A 21,400-nucleotide genomic window follows, 5' to 3' on the forward strand; every position below is an offset into this window, starting at 1 on the left:
TTAAAGTGTGTCAAATAAGCAAACAAGTTTTGTTCAACACTCATTTAGATTGACTTTCGTGGTAATACACATTGGTGTTATACCAACCAATTTTATTTTACATAGCTTTGGTGTAACTCCAGTTTGGTGTATCTCCAGTCTTATAGGGCAGCCAGAAGTCTTGCCATGACTGCCCTTCACCGTCAGGCCCGTTTGCACTGGTGTCGGCAACACGTGCACTGGAACCTGAACATGTGGAGGAACGTTATGTTCAGTGATGTTTCCAGATTCTGGACTCATGGGATTGGATGCCATCCCACAGCAGTGTGTGAACAGGCTGGTGACCAGCATGAAGAGGAGGTGCCAGGCTGTTGTGGCTGTATATGGTTCTCCCACACGCTACTGAGGATCCTGTTTGTGAAATTAATAAATTGTAAAATTGCCAATATGTCTTGTTTCTTCAAACTTCAATCATCCAATCCACCAAACACCAAACGAGTCAATGGCAGAATAAGCTGTTTGGCATTGGCAGAGAAGATTTGGCCATGTTTTCATGGGCGCAACCCACATACTCAGCTCTGCTGCTCATCCCACAAGTGCATGTACCTTATACTACAAATGGGGCACCATTTGAAAGGGAACAGGCTTTCCAACAGTAGGCTATAAGATGTATTGCCAAAAATAACTGTTACCACAGAGAAATAATTTACCAAACACAAATGTCCTTACTTTTTGTGCTAAGTTTAGTAATAGGCCCTACTTGGGAGCCTTGCCCTCCAGCCTAGCCTATGTCCCAAAATATACTGTCCTGTGCGATTACAATAATATGTTGTGTCCCAAAATACTAGAAGATTCATGTAGTTATCTTTCGTAGACTAACAAACTGCATAAACTCTCTTAGATCTCTTGAATTAGATTTCATATGTAGTTTTTGCAACTGACCGGGGGTAAAAAAAAACTTCTTCGGCTATTGGACAAAACTAGTGTCAAGTGATGCAGCCTAACCCGGAAAAAGAAGTTGAAGGCGCCTTCATCCACTCGTCTCACTCGATTTTATGTTGATATTGCGAAAATATCAAAATTAATTAAAATATACTGCTTAAGTGCGTCTATTAAATAGCTGTTTCATATTTAAAACGTTTTGATAGCACTTAAGCTGTAGTACGAAGACAATTGCGTTGTGTAGTGGTTTTAATAACAGTTTTCACGATGGCGAAGTGTGATTCGTTTCACATGCAGCTAACAACCATCATGGATATAATGACCAAAACGACTTTGGCTCAAATATGTAGACTCTTCGAAGAGGATTCGTCGAAATTAAGAAGAGAAATGTCAAGGGTGATGGAGGAAAATAGAGTCCTCCAAGACCGATTGCGTCACCTTGAAATAGAACTTAATATCACGCGACAAGTGGAAAAAGGAGCACACGAACGTACAAAGACATACCATACCCATACCATAGAAATACAGACGGTAGAAACCCACCAAGGCGTCGAGAAAGAGAATAACGTTACAGGTAACCATAACACTTTCTTCTGTAGAAATTGCCTATTGTTGTTAATTCTAACATCGGGTTTGATGAACACAACCGCGGCACGTAATGATATATTCAGTGTAGCAGCTAGCCTGATTTCTGTGTCAAAATATTTTATCAGGTCTTAACCGTGCACCATCAATCGATGGGATATTTGGGAAGGAGTGGTGTGCAGACCTATGGAAAGATGGAGTTTCGCGGGGACGTACTTCTGATTACTTTGTGGATGAGGTAAGTAAGAATCGTTATTGTGTGACACACATAATGAATACGAAAGCATGTTACACACAAATAAATCATTAAGGAGGTGACCACCTGTTGTGAAGTTGGGATGTGGGTGTAACGTTAGATCCAATCTGCTTTTCTGTTCTGATGCAGTGCAGGGAGGACGAACAAGACCAAATTGAGCTGCTGACCATAAAGGAGGAGGAGTCAGAAGTAGACATCTGTGACAGCAGCAGCCGCCATCAAAGCACTCCGACCAAAAAGAGTAAATACGATAACGTGTTCAATTCTTTGGTGCACTAAACTAAAGGTCGTGTCTGCCCTTATGCAGTTGTCTATTAAGAAGACAGTGTTCACTATGTTTTTGTGTGGTAGGCTACTATATCTGCATAGATAGCAACAGATTATAAAAAAAATACTTTTGTGTGTGTGCAAAATATCCTGAGTTTAATTTGAATGCATACACATATACAAACAAAAGTAGGCCACCACTGTGACTACTACTCCTTTAACTGATTTTGGAGGAGGAAACAAAGTGGTTTAATTAATACACTGTTTGACTAAGTATGGGGTCTCTTGTAGATTAGACATGGGAAATAAGAACCGCACAGGTTTTGAATTGAACAGCAAAAAAGTTGTAGTGTGTGTTGCAGTTAAAGGTGCAGTCAGGGATTTTGCAGGAAGTAGCGTTTGTTTGTGTTTATGTTTACATTTATTAGTAGATACTTTTGTGCAAAAAATGTACATTTTAACCAAGGACCAAATAAAACACACCAATGTAGCACACCCCTAACTTCAGTATTCCCAGAGAACAGAGACCATATTTTTTTCAGTGTACCCACAAAATTGGCAGCTAGCGGTCGATAATAGTTGAATATGACAAAAAATGTTATGGGCTTGAAATTGTGGCCTTTAATGTGTCTTGCTTGATGTCCTGCAGTGTCACTTTTGCATGTGCACATTGTAATGATGCTGTTCAGATTACACATATTCAGCCCTTTATGTTACCATTAGTGGTAATGGTCCTTACGACTCACTGAACTTGTTTTCACAGCACATATCTGCCATTACTTACAGACCATTTCATAGCGGTTTCTCTTGGCTTTAGAGGGAAGCTGTGTGTCCGACAGAAGCGAGACATCATCCGCTGATGGACATGTCCCAGACACAGTCAGGAAAAAGGAGGAAGGAGCCTCCATTTCTGAAGACTCCACTGAGGGCTGTGACAATCTGCTGGACTCATCCAGAGTCTCTGAGGGTCAAGAAACAGACTTCATTAACCTGGATGGAACCACTGGGAACTATATCATGACAGTGGCTGCAGCTCCCTGCATGGGATACGATCAACACTGTGTCCCAATTGAGTACGAGTATGAGGCCGGAGAGGGGGAAGAAGTGATCAGAGAGCTTATAGCCTTTGAAGGGCTATCTGAAAACCCCTCACAACAAGCTTTCCTGGAGACGCAAGCTTTTATAGGGGATGGAGGTGAGGAGTCCTTCAATTATTTTGACAGATTTGACCTTCAGGCACACCTTCAGCAAACTCCAAAGAGGAAGAACAAGTTCAACTGCAAACTATGCAGGAAGAAATACACCAAGTACGAAACCCTCAAGACGCACATGAGGGTTCACAAGAGAGAGACCATAAACCGATGCCGGGTTTGCAAGAGTGTGTTCCCGCAAAAGAACCTTCTCAGAACTCACAAGTGCGCTGTCGCCCTGGCCAACGTCAAGAGCGGGGCCAAGCACTGCTGCGAGTACTGCGGTAGGGCCTTCACCACCAGTGCCAACCTGCGGGTGCACTACGCCGTCCACACGGGTGAGAGACCACACAAGTGCGACATCTGCGGGAAGAGCTTCACCCAGAAGGGCAACCTGAACATCCACAGACGCATCCACACCGGCGAGAAGCCCTTCTCCTGCCCCGTGTGCAACAAAGGCTTCTCCCAGAAAATTAACCTGCGGCACCATTTGCCCATCCACGGGAAGGCTGACAAACTCCCGAAGGAAAATTGCACACCCAGCAAGAAAGCGAAGGAAGATTGCACACCCAGCTTTGACAAGAAAGCGAAGGAAACTAAAACTACCGATTGACCTATTTTTGTTTTCTTTTAAATGTAATTATTTCTTTTATTTCAGGTCATTGTTTTTTTTAACCGGCTGATAGAAGTGTTTATTTTTTATAAATATATACATGTTGGGTCATTTGTTTATAATGCCAACATACTTTAACAAAGCATACACTATTCAATGTGTTAGCCTATATCAAAACATAATACAAAGCTATATATATATATATATATATATATATATATATATATATATATATATATATATATAAAACGCAACCTTGAAATCACTTCTGTAATTGCTTGTAATAAATCAATACAGATGGGTTTGATGAGATGCCAACCTCACAGAAAACACCATGCCATACTATTCAAATTCATAAATGCAGCTACAGTATGTATATATATCCCATCTGTATTGATTTATTACAAGCAATTACAGAAGTGATTTCAAGGTTGCGTTTTGTTTCAGTGTATTAAACAATCAAACTGGTTAAATGCATCCAAACCAGTTTAACAGGGCTTTTAGGTGTTGGAAATGGTACTGTAGGTCTCTTGGCTGGCCAGCTAATGTAGTTCAGATCTGTATTTGTATGCAATTGAGTATACCGCATCTAAAAGACAGATTATAACTGTGAGTTTAATCGTTGTTACAGATACATTAAATGAAACAACAGTCAGAGCTTTGACAGACCAGTCAATCAGCAACATGTCTTACGTTAGCAGTATTTCTGTTTGTTTGTTTGTTTATTTGTTTATCTTTAGTATGTTTATTGCTCATCATTTCAGCCCGTTTCTGTGTGATGCTTGGATTTCCTTGGTCCACATTGTATTTTGTCTAAAACTTGCAAACTAAGTAGTTACAAAAGTCATTAAAACGGCATGTTACTTTAATGTTTCCTGTGTAACTGATCTTTTTTTTTTTGCTGTGGTTTAGGGAACCAGTAACCTTAGTCTAGGGGGCTGTCCTGTTTTGCAACTGCATCAAGTCCTTCTAGAGGGACTGTGTACACTTGTTCAGCAGCAGCTGCTGCCAGCATAGATAAGTGCTTCTTCTGTCAGAAGCAGACAAAAGAGCGTCTTCATGAGGTGTCCTCTTTAAATGCAGGCAACCAACAAAGAACTATAAGTAATATTTTGAAATCAATTACTTTTAACAGGTAGCCAGTGTAAAAATGCTCATATTTTATTCATATTTTTTGTGTGTGTTAGCAGCTGCATTTTGAATAAGCTGTAAGCTCTTTAGACAGGTATTATTACAGCCAGCATAATAGCATTACAATAGTCTATCCTTGAGATGACCTAAGGACTTCCTTATCTTTGAAATGTTCCTTAAATGGTAAAATTAAGTTTTGGTGATCTGTTTTATGTGATTACATAGTGCTAGGTCCTGGTCAATTATAACTCCTAGGTTTTTAACACTTGTGGATGAGGTCAGTGGAAGATCACTATATGTAGCCTGTGATGTGGATAGGATATCCCTCATCCTTTTAGAACCTAAAACCATGCCTTCTGTTTTATCTGAGTTCAAAAGCAGGAATTATTCATCATCCATGTCTTTATATCTCTTATACATGTGTAAAGTTTGGCTAACGGGGTTAATTCATCAGGTTTTATGGAGAGGTATAGTTATGTATCATCTGCTAAACAACAGGGGCCCCAGTACTGAGCCTTAAGGCACTCCATATTTTACCATAATCTGGGTAGATGGTTTATTATGGACCTGTACAAATTGTTGACGGTTAGGAAGGTATGATCTAAACCAAGCGAGTGCTGAGTCTTTGATGCCTATCAAATTTTCAAGCCTAAGTAGTATGTCATGGTCTATGGTGTCAAAAGCAGCGCTGAGGTCCAGGAGGACCAGTATCGATACAAGGCTAGGTTTTTTAGATAGATAGATACTTTATTGATCCCTAGGGGAAATTCAAGAAATTTTGAGGGAGGGCTTAATATCAGATGTCTTAAACGACTGCGGTACATGCCCTGATAGAATTATTTATAATCTAGAGCAAAACATTATCCAGGACGGGGAGAGCAGTCTTAAAAAGGTGAGTAGGAATAGGGTCTAGTAGACTAGTTGTAGATTTTGATGAGGAAATTGTGGAGGTGAGATCTAATATGTTGTGTATATGTAAATTAATTAAATGTTGTTTGAGGTCTCATCTGTGATTCTGTGATTTTGCTATCTTTCAGCAATGGAGTATGTGTATTTGGTGAAACTGATTGGTTATTGATCTTTTCCCTAATTGTTTGACATACAATCATAATACTGACATACAATCATACTGTTGAAAATAAGAAAATAACTGTTTTGTGAACTTTATTCAACATAGCCAGTAATTTAGGCGAAATTTATGGTGTTAATTATAGTGTAATATACAATTTCACAAAAATAGGGTTAAGACAGGTAAATAAAAAATGGAGACATCCTTTTTCTCCATGTTCAATTACCTCTAAAGACAGTCCAACCACTCTCCAAAAATTAACATTTCAATCCCACAGAAACCATATAGGCCCCCTGACTATATTGCGTTCTATGTTAGCTGTGGACAGTGTTGAAAATGAGAATCAAAGAAGAGTTGTCTGGTTTGTGGACAGTGTTCAGAGCTGCAATTTTTTTTATATTTTGCTGGTTGTATCGCACCCAGCCAGCGCATGTAGTGCTGGGAGACATTGTGTGAGCTTTGCGCTATGCAGACATCGTGAAGTGTATTGATCTTTTCACTCTTGAGTTGCGGATGAGCCAGAACAGAACACGTTACAGTATGTGATATAATATGCACACAAAGACATCTGTGTCACCTGATGACGGTGTCAGTGATGTAGATCCTGTGGATGAGTTGCAGTGTTTCCCACAAAATCGAATTCTATTTGTGGTGGTAGGTTGCAGAAATCACTTGAATGCAACAGTTTTTAACAAATTAGCGCAGCATGGTTATGATGGATATTTAAGCACAATTTAGCCAGTCGACTTTTATGCCAACAATTGCAGTAGGCTATTGTTAATGTTTTCTTTAAAAGTGCATGTAGGTTTGTTGAGACACAAGGAGAGGCTGTGCAAAGGTGCACATAGCTCTACAATAAACGAATTCCATCCGATTTAAATAGTACAACATAGAAAATCATTGTGTTTTGGTCAGTGTTGATATTCTAGTGGGCCGCCACAAATAAGTCAATGTATGAGAAACACTGAGTCGTTCTCTCACTCTCCAGATCTTTTGGAATTTTGTAAAATAAGGTTTCAAATGAGTAATTGGTATGTACCAACTTATCTGTTCTTTGTAAGGAATAATGTATGCATATTTAACGATATATTGCCTTATTTGCATATTTTATTTTATTTTTTAGGCAAAGTGTAATACAACAGTATTTATCTTAATATGAAGATTAAACTGGTAGAAATGTATGAGGATATTTATAAAGGGGGAAAAAGTCCCATTCACCTGTAGTGTGATAATAATGTCACCTATTTGTGGTCATTTTCACGACTTTCGTCCCGGGTAGATATTTTGGCACACATCCCACGTTGTTCAATGGGGTCATATTAGTCTATAACAGTTGAGATATTCTCCGCTAAATAAAGTGTATACAAATCTTACCCAGGACCTCTAGGTTACTACCTGGGTGAACCAAGACGAACCTGTTAGCAAATTTGAGTTTTCTCTGCAGATCGGTCTGTAAAGGAGCCCATTGACATCCATTTTGTAGCCTATTTACCAAAAACCCAAGAATGTGTTTTTTCTTCGGAATTGAGTAAACAACTGCATTTAAAACCATTGTTTACAAGAAATGTGTTTGCTGTACTTTTGAAACAATTTAGTAAGAGTTCATTGGTAAGAGTTCACTGCACTGCTGGTTACGCCCCTGGAAGTCATACAAAAAATGAACGTTCAGAAACAGGTGTCAAAGGGATCCTCCTTATGCATTCTTGTTTCCTACATCTTTAAATCCTTCTCATGCACATATTTGAAATACGCCAGAAATTCTATTGTTGGAAAATTCCTTTTTATTAAAAAACAAAAAAATTGAAGGAAAAAAACAAACAGATTTTTGGCCCCATGAAACTAATATAGTAAAGGTGTTTCAGAGCACTCAACATAGCCTATATTACTGACTTTATACCAATAGTTCTATCCTATACTGAAACATGTATTGGCATGTGTTCCTGGGTTACCGTATCCATAGCGACAGAGCACCCTGATGCATCAGCTGAGCTTTGGAACTTATCCAGTTAGAAGATTCCAAAGCTGTTCAATACAAAAATGAACTTAAGGCAGTTAGTGTACGGAATTATACTCTCAATGCCTTTTTTTTTAGTAACATATATGACACATCAACTGCAAACCTGGAAAATTAGCGACAAGACCTATTCAATTTTGATGCACATGCACTTCTACTAGCACTGTAACACTGATGTGGTTGTATATCAAGTGGGTGCTGTCCACCTGATCTGAAGCTTTGGCTCTAGGGACAGGGAACCAGAGGAGATTTTGTAACCCCACTTCTTCAGAGTACACATCTAACTAGTGTTATATACTGTGCAGTTTGTAGCCTGTGAAGGCACTAGACTGCAATCCCTTTTACATCCTCAGGTTGCTGTAACAGACCCTGAGATTCTGTTGGACAAAATGCTGAGTTGTTGAACACACTTAATAATTTGCTTGTTTTTAAATGCCACAACTTGCCCTGCATAGTCTCCTAGCACTGATGGGTGTTAAAACCATGTTTATAAGCATAGCTCTTTCCGCATTCCAGGCAACTGTACGGCTTTTCCCCAGTGTGACTACGCAGGTGGACATTTAAGGAGCTCTTCTGTGAGAAGCTCTTGCCGCACTCCATGCATGTGTAGGGCTTTTCTCCCGAGTGGGTGCGCTCGTGTAATTTGAGGTACGTCTTCTGCGCAAAACGCTTGCCACACACGTTGCAGCCAAACGGCTTCTCGCCCGAATGCCGCCGCACATGAACCTTGAGGTAGCTCAAGTAGTTAAAACTTTTGCCACAGAACAAGCAGCTGAATTTTTTGTCCCCGTTGCTTCCCCTTTGATTCTGAGTGGTGCTGAAGTTGCTGTTGCCTAAGTTACTGTTGCCAGGATAGAACCCGGGGTAATCGTCCGATCTGAGCGGAGAGTCTGTTGCATCTCCAGCAGCATTGGAGTTCTCATGAGGATTTCTGGAAGGTCGGAAGAGCATGTTGGGCTGCTCCTGATCATCTGAAGGTACAGGGTAAGTCATAAAGTCTCCCTCACAATGTTGAGATGCATCTATGGCCCTCTGGCCAACATCTTTACCGGATACAGAAGGTCCTATCAAAGAGGGAAAAACATTGTTTTACTTTGCCTGGAAATACTGTAATAAGACCAGACATTAAAAACACCATATAAGATGTAAAAATGTAGGGAAGGAAAAAGAAACTGAAACAAACTATTCTTCCTATGTACAGTAAATTGTGACGTAAATAATATTCAGCCCGAACTCCGACCATTATCTTAGCAGCATGTAACAATTATGTTACATTTGTGGCAATTATTATATTTGTGGCAATTATGACTCAAATTTATTTTTAACTCATTTACATGCATACAGGTTATGTCCCCTGGTGTTATATCCCCGTATGTGTTCTACTCTAGTAAGTATATAGTATATACTCTTTTAATCCTGTGAGGAAAATTTGGTCTTGGCATTTATCCCAATCCGTGAATTAGTGAAACACACTCAGCACACAGTGAACACACAGTGAGGTGAAGCACACACTAATCTTGGCGCAGTGAGGTGCCTGCAACAACAGTGGCGCTCGGGGAGGGGTTAAGTGCCTTGCTCAAGGGCACTTCAGCCGTGCTGGTCGGGGTTCGAACCACCACTTCAGCCGTGCCTACTGGTCGGGGTTCGAACTCTGGTTACAAGTCCAAAGCACTAACCAGTAGGCCACGGCTGCCCATCTTGACATAAAAGTCACCCTGCATATGTTCCATATATCCCTATACTGTCTTATTGCAGCTACTAATAATGGAACGCCACATACAGCACCAGCAGACATGTTTTTGCTAGGTGTGAACGATTTTGGAAAAAAATCTAATTGCGATTTTTCTCACCAATATTGCAATTGCGATGCGATATGCAATTATTTTTAAGTCTTATTCAACAAATACAAGCAATATATTATTCTATAGTATGACCAACACAAAATCAGATAAGTTAAACATAAACTGTTCTTTCCTGGAGCCCAGGCCTATGTTATGATGGCATTAAGTCATTGAATAAGATTGATGAATGAAATATTTTTTATTTAACTATTTTAATCACATTAGTAGACCTATATTTGTTGAACTTCCAGCCTTGTAAACATTTAATGATTCTGATTCGTTTCTATTTCATGTAGATATGACCTTCTTTCGTTAGTTAACAAATACATGCAGTGGCACTGACACGGCTTCTCATTGTCCTGTGCTCTCCATACACGCGCGCGCGCACGCCCACACACACACACACACACACACACACACAGACCCGCTCCTCTCCTCTGTAGGCTACTTGCACGTGAATCGGAACAAACTACTGTAGATTGTTGTATAGCGCAAATAAATGCGGCCGAATGACCGTTCGGCTCGGTGTTAACTAAAGGTTAGCATAATCAACACCGCAGCGCAATACGCATGCATGCAAATTAACTAGTTTGTTCATATCACAACAAAGCCAATCGCGGAGACAAAACTCTTTAAACAGGCAAAGTTATCAGCAGTTAGCAGCATGTATGTAGCCTAGAGCCTTAGCTGGTAAGCTAATGTTAGAACAGCTGGGTTTTTGGTGGTTAGCTGTGTCAACTACTTGCGGATAACATTATGCATCAATTAAATGTTTGTGCCGCCAACCCCCTTGGATATCACAAATGCCCCCACTGTCACTGTACTCCAGTAAACAAAGTCCCCAGTGCACAGGTGAATGGCTGCTGTGCAGCCTAAACAGTCTGGAGTGGAGTTTTAATCGTCAGCTGGACAAGTGAACGAAGTTACCAGCCAGAGTAGCAGCACAGGGGAATTATGAACTAGAACCAGGGACATGGCAGGTTCGGGCAAAAGGTAATGAAGAGGTTTATTTTTAACCAAAGTAGCTCTACTGATCAGACCTTTCTTTACACTGTTAGCTGGTCCTCTTGTTTACGTTTTTTGCTTCTTCAGTGGTCGGTGAGAAGAGTCGGTTTTAGACGTCTAAGGTCTGCTGTTCAGACCCTGAAGGAGTTTATTTTCTGTTCATTGTTTTTTGTGAGAGTGTTTCTACTTATCTCAGTAAGGAAAATAAATCAAGAGCCTATGTTGAGTACAAATATGTCTTCTGAAGGCTTAAACAGAGCCCAGTCAAAAACTCCAATAAAATTTGTATCAACTTTGAGGGACAGCTATGACCATGCAGGATTATCCAGACCAAACGTGACGATTTTGCTACATACTATTCCTATTTATGTACCAGCATGCAAAATTTGAGCCTCCTACATGGTTTAGTTCTTGCACTGTGGGCTTGTGAACTTTGGCAAAAAAAAAGAGTCCGAACAAAATCGACACCCCCTTCCCCTGTAAAACTGGCTGTATCTTGAAAAGTATTGATCTTATATAAGAGTAATTTTATAGTGTGTCTCCTGGGTAACATAGGTACACCTGGTAATTTTTTCAGAATTTTTTGAGACCTAAGTGCGTGGGCCCTGGTTGAATTGACGTGGAATGACCCATATCTATTTCATATTGGCATATTGATACAACTAGGTGATTTGAGGATTTTATGTTTTGTCATTTCACCAGCAAACATAACCCATCACAAAACATTTCATTTGTCAATACATACTTAACATGCCTGCTAGATAAGGCTATATTGGGACCCAATTAATGTTAATGGCATAAGTTTACATTTAAACTATGTAGGTAAATATCACCACGTCCACAGAATAAAAACAATGCACAACCATAGAGAAAAGTGACTATACTTCTCAATTCAAACTAGGTTTAAAAGGGGGAAAAAACAAGACTTTAATTTATCTTTCTTGCACTTACTTTTATTATTCCTTGGGACATTATGAAGGTTACTCTCCCCTTGGCAATCTTCGAATGCCTCTTCTTTGATTAAAATCATCTCTGGTTCGTCGTCCACCAAGTCTATTGACTGCAATAAGGTTGGAAATGAAAAAAAAAACGTAATTTCTGACCTAAAAATCACATTAATGCATAACAGTAAACAATTGAATAATGTGTGTCTGACTTGCCCTGTGTTTTTGGATACGAGGTAAATTTGTTTTTAAATTACTTTATTGATTGCAAACAATAAAAACTGCAAAGTAGCCTACCTCATCATGTAGAATGGCAGCCTCCAGCTGTGAGTCACGCTTGTCCAGTTGACCCGTTTCAGCATCTTTCCATAAATCCATGCACCACTCCTTTCCGAAGACACTATCTATAGATGGTTGATGCACACCTGACACCAAAGGTAAATGTACAATTCTGTGTCGTTAATTTAATGTAACAGCATGACAAGTCCTCTAATTAGATGAATAATGAGTTTTGATATATCAGAAAGCAGCCCTACCTGCCATGGCTCTGACTTCGCCAAAGAATTCTACCCCATCCGATGCACTGGTGCCTGGGGTCTTCTGCGTTCCAGTCCCTTGGACACCCCCTCCTCCGCCATTGCTCCGCACAGCTCTCAATTGGTTCTCTAACAATTCACACCTCTTTTTCAGGGAGTCGTTCTCGTTGGTGCGCTGAGATATTTCCAGTCGCAAAATCATCGCACACTCGTTGATGAGTTTGCCGATTTCAGTAACAGCCGTTTTGGCCAGTACATCCATGATTGAATTTAACTGTGTTTGCAAATTCATACCATTAACCATCAATGTATCCATGATATGGAAAGCCTTCGTCCGGTGCACCACAAATCCAACGGTAGATTTACGCTACTTTTCGCTAATAACACGGTTTACAATTTTCTCTTTGAAAAACATCAGTGTCTGCTTACTCTACGCAATAGCGTCTGTATTACAACAGCTATTATTTTTACAATAAACTGGAAGCTGTTCAGATTGGAAGACCCATTGACCTGAAAAAAGACCTCTTCTTGAGTTGAGAGAGTGAAGGACTATGGGATACATTACCGTAAACCGTGGTAAATATGAGTCTACACATCATATGGATGTATAGATCACGGGTGGCCGACCAGTCCCGCATGAAGAACCACAGCAAAAAACACTTCAATAAAGAGACAGGCAACAGGAAATTGATATTCACAACATCAGCAACAACAATGACGGGATCAGTTTCCTCTTTTATAATTTACAATGGGACACTTGCCAGCTGCTTAAAATTATAATTTTCAGGAGGGTTGGCAACAAAGTTGATCTGATCCAGAGCCATATAAAGGTACCTTTATATGGCTCTGATCTGATCGAGGCACAGATTCCTCTCACTGAATAACTTGTCACAAGCAATTTTCCATGGCAACTGATATGGTGGCACTGTAACCGTAAGACGCCCCATTCATTGAAAAAAAAAAAAGAAAACTGCTTTTCTTACTGATGTTTAAATGGGCTGCATTTACCTTGTGCTTTGGGAATTCAGTGCCTTTGGGAAACTCCTTGGAAATTTCCAGGTTTGAAGCCATATCCCTATGACATGTAGTTAGGCCTAAGTCTGGCATATCAAGCAGAATGGTTGTACAAAAAAAATACAAATCCTCCTATTCAGATAAAAGGTTCTGTGTTGTTCCTCTAATTGCTCTTTGCCTTAGGTAACATTTTCCTGATTGGCATTCCAACAGTAACATTAAACCTGGCTAAAGAAACAAATGCCTCTGGGATATTCTTATCCATCTCAATATTAAAATGGTTTTAATCAAAATATAGGCAACTTTATTGGCAGTATTGTCAAATATTGAACTGCATTTAGCCATAAGCCGCACAATGCTGGCGAGCCCAATGATCGCCACCCCTGATAAAGATCTACTGTATATATGACTGCTATCAAAGGTAATGATCAGACAGGACACACTTTGCCGGTTATAAAACGTGAGGTGCACTATGTTTTCATAAAAGCACATGTGCTTTTCCAGTTGGATTTTAACTTTTTTAAAGTCGAGGCGCCTCCGTAAAAATGTGAGGTGCGCATAAGCAGCGCGCAAAACGCTTACAGCTAATACGAAACGACATAAAAAGGCGCACCTCTCTGCAAAAAACGCGTCCTGTCTGATCATTCCATAAGCTAGATTGTTTGAGAGAACCCTACTGTTTTTTCCAGTAGCGTACAAATGTAACCTTCTCCAATGAGTCCTACTAAATTAATTTAGCCATAGTCTGTATCGAATAGCCAGCATTAGCTCCCAAAACAACACCCTTAACAGTTTAAGATTTTAAATACTATAAGTACAAAACACAGATGTTATTACACATACATTCTACATGTTATTTCTGCCATGTACAGCCATGTAAACACAATGCATTACATAATGCATTAGTTCTTTGCATTACAGCTAACAATCCATGGATCTGTAGGACTTTAGTGGTTACTGGGATCTGTACTACTAACTGTTCTGTTAGAGCACAACACCTAATCTAAGTCCTTTTTCTGGAGCCTACCTCCCCGAAACTCTGCATGCTCCCCAAAAGTCCCCACTCAGCTCTGTGTGAATAGTCTGATGTTTTTTTAGATTGCACTTCTTGGTGAAGCCTTTCCCACACCTCAGGCAAAGGAAAGGCTTCTCTCCTGTGTGAGTGCGCTGGTGCATGTCGAGAGTGCACTTCTGGATGAAGCCTTTGCCGCAGACAAGGCAGCGATAGGGCTTCTCGCCCGTGTGCGTCCTCTGGTGGGTGTACAGGTGCCCTTTCTGGGCGTATCTCTTCCCACACAGTGTGCAGTGAAAGGGCTTCTCGCCAGTGTGACTCCTCTGATGTGTCTCCAGCTGACTGAAGCACCGGAATCTCTTGTTGCAGTAGGTGCAGACGAAGCGCCTGTCCCCCCTGCTAGCCCCTTGGTCACTGTTCCACTGAGTTCGGGCCAAACTGGATATTTGCGACACAGGTGGGGCCTCTTTGGTGCAAGAATTGAACTCAAAGAGCGAGGCATCCCTCTCTGGAGTAGTTGGGTGTGCATCAGCTGATGTCTCACCATCCTGCTCATTGAGCTGTGCAGAGGAGGGCACAGAGATCTGACTCCCTTGGGTGCTTGTGGTGAGTGTTGGTGTGTCCATAATGCTTTCATGCTGCTTGTCAGTTGAAAGAGTCCTTGCATGATCATCATTCCCCAAACTCATTTCTGTGAACAAATGGTGACAGAAGTAGCCTATTACCTGAAGTGCATTAGGCCTACCAATTGATAAAAAATTAATACATAGGACTTTGACATTGACATTGGCATATAGCCTACTGCATGTACACACACAACCTACTCACTATCTTCACAATTGCTCAACATTCCTGGAGACTTGCTATTGCACAGTTTAACTTCAATGGGTTCCTCCTTGATGAGAATGACTTGATGAGTATCTGTGGACTGAAGTTAAAGATCAAAGGCAACTCCAAGAAATAGTGATCTCATGTTGAAATAACTTTAAAAAGTATTTAGTGGGAGTTCCATTTTCAGCAACCAAAAGTAGCCTAGTTAAACAGTAAACACACAGCCTACCTTCTTTTCCACACGGTGACATCCATCAGAGGGGTTGAGTATGTTACGTTCGCTGCGGGAATAATGATAATTTAGAGTAGGCTATATCACAGTCATCAATTAGCCTAATTGATGTTACTTTAAATAAAAAGATTAACGATGCAAGCAAACGGCCTGAGATAGGCCACTGTAGAAAGTTCCACATCCTAGGAATTCTCACCCTTTCATCCGTAGTATGTCATTGCTAGACTGTCCATCATTGCAGATTTTCATGTTATGATCCTCTAACGGTGGTTCCCGTAATATGAGACCGTCGTCAGATACAGCATTACGTTTATGTTCTTCACCGGTCCAGATAAGGCTCTCCATCATCTGCAGTTTGTTCTTCAGAGAGGCAATTTCTCTCTGACTGCGAGAAATTTCCTGCTTTAGACCCCTGGATTCGATGTCGACAAGTTTACTAATCTCAAATATTGCTGTTTTCGCCAGTGTATCCATAATGGATGATAGCTGAGACTGAAATGACACAAAAGTAGCCATCTCCTCGAAGTTGTCATAGCTCATATTTTCCTATACGGATAAAATGTTACTTGGAAGTAAAATATTTAGATGACAGGAGTGAATGGCGCAAGTTGGATGGCAACACAATTTCCACCAGCGATGCACATCATGTGGAACCTCGCGACTAGCGCATGCCTCCCACCTACAGCACTGGAAGGGATATGACAACCAAATGGGCTAATAACAGAGAATAGGTAGTAGACGGGCTCTTTTTAAAATGCCTTTCGAACAGCGTAGAATTTTTCCTAATAGGCCTACAATTTACAATTTCCTAATAGACCCCCCCCCCCACCTACATTTATTTTCAGCTTTTCATTCATGTTCATGTAGACTAAGACTTCACGTGTTCACTCCATGAAACGTGATGTAGGCCCATAGATGACAGTCAGTATATATCTATGATGTACTACTCAAATTAACTTTACCCCTGAAATCATACCAAAACCATTTAATTTATAACAAGTGGCCCTTATTTTAACTTTAAAATACAGCACTACACTCTGGATCTGGGGGCATGAGCTCACAGACATCCCCAGAGTATATCTGCCTGGCCACATAGCTGCTGGCTGTAGCAAAGCTAGGTAAAAATCGGTTGTTTTCGTTATTTTTCATACCGACAGTTTCCAGTGACCTCGAGACACGGAGATCTTTGTAAAAACTCGCTGGGTTGTCTTTTTAATATGGGGTTTGTATGTAAATGCAGAGAGGTAGTCTACTACCTCAGAAACACGTAGGCTAACCAGAAGAATAGGACAACGTTTTGCTTTTGAACATACACTGATCTGATCTGATCTCTCCGAAAACATCAATGGTCACAACTACATTAACCAGCATGCGTCACACAAACCCAACAAGGAAGTTACAGGCGGGAACGCGGAAATTACACTAACCTACTGCTGGAAGGAGAGACTGATATCATTTGAACGGTAAAATGTTTTTGTGTACATTTCCAGTGAGAATTTTAGTTTTTAGATTAATGTTGTGTTCACAGCCGTGATCGTCACGAAGGAAAATCACGAATTATATCACATCAGAATTGAAGGTCCTCCTGTTAGGTTACAATGAAACAAGAAGTGTTGTCACCTGATTCAACCACCACATAATCCCCTTCTGGTTCAAATTCATCCCTCCCATCCCAACTGTTTTTAAAAGCGGTTATATTTGTCGTGCCCATAGTGCTTTGACCAGAATATCGTCATTAAGGACAAGTAATGTTAGGACACTCACTCACAGTAGCCTAGTTGGCTATGCTTCATCATGTTATTTATTAAGCCCAAGAGGACCTAGAGGCTCCCATGGGGTAGGAAGACCTAGCCTATTGCAGAACACAAAAAATCACTATACATAATATTTTTCATCCTAGTTTAACATATCAGGACACAATCATTAACACCTGGCAGCACAACTGCCAAAAAGCACCATTATAATTTCTTAATGACATTGTATCAGTTGTATTGAAGTTTACACTACGTGCATTTTTATTGCAGTCTCACAAAATCTGAGGCAATAGTTTGTCCTCTGGCAGATTTAATGATTTGCACTCCTTTGAGTTACAAGAGTTACTGACAGTGATTGTGTACTCATTCTGCCTTTGGAAGCCATGGCCAACAGCAGAAAGGTGGTGGTGTTCCCGTCATCCGCAGAGCTCGGGCCCGTGTTGGCCCAGCTGGTGTGCGATCGGGCGCAGAAGGCCCTGAGCGCTGGAAGGGGTCAGTTCTCCCTGGGTCTGTCCGGGGGCAGTTTAGTGTCCATGCTCAGCAAAGAGCTGCCTGCCCAACCTGGTCTGGACTGCAGCAAGTGGGTGGTGGGCTTTTGCGACGAAAGAGTGGTTCCTTTTGATGACGCAGAAAGCACCTATGGACTGTACAAAGTATGTGTACTGATTATTCTGTTTACAGTATACTTTGATTAGAAAAGGGTTTTATCCTAGAAAAATGATGTGATTTATCACAGGTTTTATTCACTTTACTTTTCAAACCGAAATTTTGTAAAATGTTTGATGGAATATATTACAGAATCAACTTTTCTCCAAAATCAACATTCCAGACGAGGGTATTTTAGCAATAGATCCCTCTTTACCCGTGGAGGAGTGTGCAGAAGATTATACTCACAAATTAAATCAGGTAAAGTCATAAAAACTCCTGCTGTTTAGATATTTCAAAAAAGTTTTATTTGTGCTTTTTATAGCATTTTACACCTAGTAATGTAACATTATTGTTTGAGTTAATAGTTCAGTGTAGTTCAATGCTTCATTGTCTCTGTGAGCAGGTCTTCCCCAATGAGGACGTTCCAGTGTTTGACATGTTGCTGTTGGGAATGGGGCCGGATGGACACACATGCTCCCTGTTCCCCGGTCATCCCTTACTACAGGTCTGTCATCATCATTGTTGTTGAAGAGGCGTCTTTGTCTCCCTATAGCTACCAGGCTTACTATCCAACAGACAACAGATGTCCTTTCCAAATACCAACAGCAGAATTGTACTGATAAAAACCTCAGTTGGTAACTTTATTTGAGCAGTTATGTTGGAAGACATGCTGTGATTTCAGTACATTTGTGTGGAATTTTAATGATATATTGTACAAGATGAGATGTGCATTTTAAAAAAAAATTAAAGGCCAAGTGCTCTCATTCTTACATGCTTGATCCTATATGAAAAGGAAAGAAGTAAACTTGACAGGCCAGAATATGCCAATGCTACAGCAGCCCTCTAATCATTGACATTGGCACTGGCACCTTGGCATTTCATGATAGGCTACACAGGGTTGACCGAGTTCTCAGCAAATGCTGCCTCAGTATACTCTGCTGAGTAGGTCCTGTGGAAATGTGGAATGTGTAAAGGAGTCGATACTATAGGGAGACACAGACACAGCGAATAGGTTTACAAGCCCAAACTCGGGGAAACTTTAATCACCGTAAACTTAGCTCGCATGTCAGTTTAAAGGTACACACAAGTCGTGCCAGCGAACGTCATCAGAATACGACACAGTAAACAGTACACAACAACTCAACAGATAAAAGCGCAGGCTGTGACTGCAACAATACCATTCAAGTGAGCACGTAATGGCTGGCTCTGAATTATGAACAACGTGGTGCCCCTACACATGGGTCATTTTATAATGCCAATCATGAAAGAATTAAATGTTTAAAATGAAAAGGGCTGGGAATTGTGGAGAAATAGGGCCATGGTTTGTTAAAAGACTGGTTTATTAAAAGACTGGAGCACACTGATTCAACTTGCAGTCTTTACTTAGTGTAAACAAAAAACGACTAATGTTTTGACACCACTGTGTCTTCATCAGAGTCGAGGGCTATGGTTGGTTTTGGACTAAAGTTGGCTTGCACATCTTCATCATGATGGTCATGAATGTATCTTTTAGCTCAACCACAATGGTAATATAATGAGAGAGCATAGGGTAAATTTGTTCTCATGTTGTCCATTTTAGTTATCCTCGTCCAAAGGGAAACTGTTTTTTGACAGAATGCACACCATGTACCAGTACACCCATCTTATGTTACTGAACTAAAGTTAGACTTGAGTGCTTCCATACGTACATTATAGAATTCTCGTAACATAATTTGTGGGCAAAACAGCTTTATGATTTAAACACCATATAAGGAGACCAGAGGTAAACTCAATCATTATATAAATTTCACTCACTCATTATATATTTCAATCATCATATCCAACTCCTCCTACAAATGTACAGTAAATATTCTGTAAATAGTAGTATGGACTGAGCATTTAGGGGTTGCATAACATGTATAAATGGTGCTATGGATTCTCTCTCTTTGTGGCAGCTGAAGCTAAAGTTTCTCTTCAGTAAATGCAGTTAAGTTTGGACCTGGGCCATACAGGCTGGGCGTTTGTCTCCCACTAGCATGTCCAATCACGCATCCAGCGATGTGACTCCTGCCACGTCAATGATATTTAAAATGAAGAACTATTAGGCCGCAAGTAGTGTGACTAAATAAGTGGCAAAGAATTGTGCAAAGAAATCTGACCTAAATATTTATATAATATAAATATATATATATCGATAGTCACTTAACAGTTTATGTAATATTATTTATTATTATACATATATTTTGTAATGTATAATATAAAGATGTAAAGAATGTAAAAAAAAAGCGTAAATAGCTATGAATGTAAAAGGTTAATTATGTAAAATGTACTCACAATTTTTCAGGAGACCCAGAAGATAATCGCCCCCATCAGTGACTCCCCAAAGCCTCCCCCTTGCCGTGTGACCATGACCCTCCCTGTGGTGAATGCGGCTCGCTCTGTGGTGTTCGTGTCCACAGGAGGGAGCAAAGCACCTGTGTTGAAGGTATGTGGGCTGCTCCATACTGCCTTCCTGCCACATTTCTTTGGTGTGCAGTAGGTGTATGAGAGATGCACATCAGGGGAAATGTATTTCGGGCCTTTCCTACAAGCTTGGTGGAGCTACATCATCGTATGTAAAATTATGTATTAGCTCTCCATCGAGTAAAAATGGTCATTGCAGAACAGAGTTTATATATGGGGGCAGCAGTGGCCTACTGGTTAGGGCTTCGGACTTGTAACTGGAGGGTTGCCGGTTCGAATCCCGACCAGTAGGAACGGCTGAAGTGCCCTTGAGCAAGGCACCTAACCCCTCACTGCTCCCCGAGCAGGCAGCTCACTGCGTCGGGATTAGTGTGTGCTTCACCTCTCTGTGTGTTTCGCTAATTCACGGATTGGGATAAATGCAGAGACCACAGGATCAAAAGAGTATATATACTATACTATAGAAATTATCTGTCTTGTTTTTTTTTATTTTGGCAAAAAAAATCCCCAAATCATACAAGAATAGCAACAGAACAACTTCTGTTTGCCTTTGACAGGAAGTTCTGGAGGGTGGTGAGGGCCCAGCCCTCCCAGCGGCACGCGTTGCCCCCAGTCAGGGAGAGCTGCTCTGGCTCGTGGATGAGCCCGCAGCAGCCTCCCTAACCCTGGAGGTGGAGAGACCTGGGCCTGGTGCCAAACTGTGACATCAAACAGTACGCTGGTGAAGCACCTACAGACAACACTAACTACGCGCCTCTGAACACTGGTAATTGACTGATATTACAGTGTAGCCTACTAGGGCAATGATAACATGTAATACATGCATTTGTGGGAGACTACTGTAAGTAGGAACTGATTCGAAGGAAGTTTAAACTGTAGATCAGAATTGTTTGTGGAGGTTGTGGACCACAAATAAGTGATAAGGCTTGAAGAACTTTGTTTACAGAGTGACTGATCCAATCTGGCCTGCACAGGTGGTCTGCTTACCTAGCAATATGTTGTCTGCTCATCTAGTGAGTTTAAAATAAACGAGTTACTGAATATCGGTGTCAGTGTTGTCATTGGGTTTTTTGGGTGCAACTCTGTGATATTTCT

At 40.7% G+C, this 21,400-nt stretch overlaps 4 protein-coding genes across 4 annotated transcripts; 2 read left to right on the forward strand and 2 right to left on the reverse strand.

Annotated features, from left to right (window-relative positions):
• The first annotated feature begins 991 nt into the window (after positions 1-991).
• On the forward strand, positions 992-4,067 carry LOC121705011 (zinc finger protein 600-like). Its single transcript, XM_042085679.1, has 4 exons — positions 992-1,495; positions 1,635-1,744; positions 1,892-2,003; positions 2,847-4,067. Exons 1-4 carry the CDS (start codon positions 1,189-1,191, stop codon positions 3,830-3,832), a joined length of 1,515 nt encoding a protein of 504 aa, XP_041941613.1. The 5' UTR covers positions 992-1,188; the 3' UTR covers positions 3,833-4,067.
• A 3,726-nt stretch (positions 4,068-7,793) lies between these two features.
• On the reverse strand, positions 7,794-13,604 carry LOC121705014 (zinc finger protein with KRAB and SCAN domains 1-like). Its single transcript, XM_042085682.1, has 4 exons — positions 12,373-13,604; positions 12,134-12,261; positions 11,844-11,952; positions 7,794-9,110 (listed from the first exon to the last, which is right to left on the reverse strand). The coding sequence occupies exons 1-4, from the start codon at positions 12,686-12,688 to the stop codon at positions 8,506-8,508; spliced, it is 1,158 nt and encodes a 385-aa protein (XP_041941616.1). The 5' UTR covers positions 12,689-13,604; the 3' UTR covers positions 7,794-8,505.
• A 63-nt stretch (positions 13,605-13,667) lies between these two features.
• Positions 13,668-16,105, reverse strand: LOC121705013 (zinc finger protein 182-like). Its single transcript, XM_042085681.1, has 4 exons — positions 15,658-16,105; positions 15,459-15,510; positions 15,227-15,326; positions 13,668-15,089 (listed from the first exon to the last, which is right to left on the reverse strand). The coding sequence occupies exons 1-4, from the start codon at positions 15,999-16,001 to the stop codon at positions 14,410-14,412; spliced, it is 1,176 nt and encodes a 391-aa protein (XP_041941615.1). The 5' UTR covers positions 16,002-16,105; the 3' UTR covers positions 13,668-14,409.
• Positions 16,106-16,693: 588 nt separating this feature from the next.
• Positions 16,694-21,346, forward strand: pgls (6-phosphogluconolactonase). Its single transcript, XM_042085684.1, has 6 exons — positions 16,694-16,924; positions 17,597-17,868; positions 18,014-18,121; positions 18,267-18,368; positions 20,187-20,327; positions 20,863-21,346. The coding sequence occupies exons 2-6, from the start codon at positions 17,599-17,601 to the stop codon at positions 21,007-21,009; spliced, it is 768 nt and encodes a 255-aa protein (XP_041941618.1). The 5' UTR covers positions 16,694-16,924; positions 17,597-17,598; the 3' UTR covers positions 21,010-21,346.
• Positions 21,347-21,400: the final 54 nt, after the last annotated feature.

This window comes from Alosa sapidissima, chromosome 3, assembly GCF_018492685.1.
Source record: "Alosa sapidissima isolate fAloSap1 chromosome 3, fAloSap1.pri, whole genome shotgun sequence".
NCBI classification, from domain to species: domain Eukaryota; kingdom Metazoa; phylum Chordata; class Actinopteri; order Clupeiformes; family Clupeidae; genus Alosa; species Alosa sapidissima.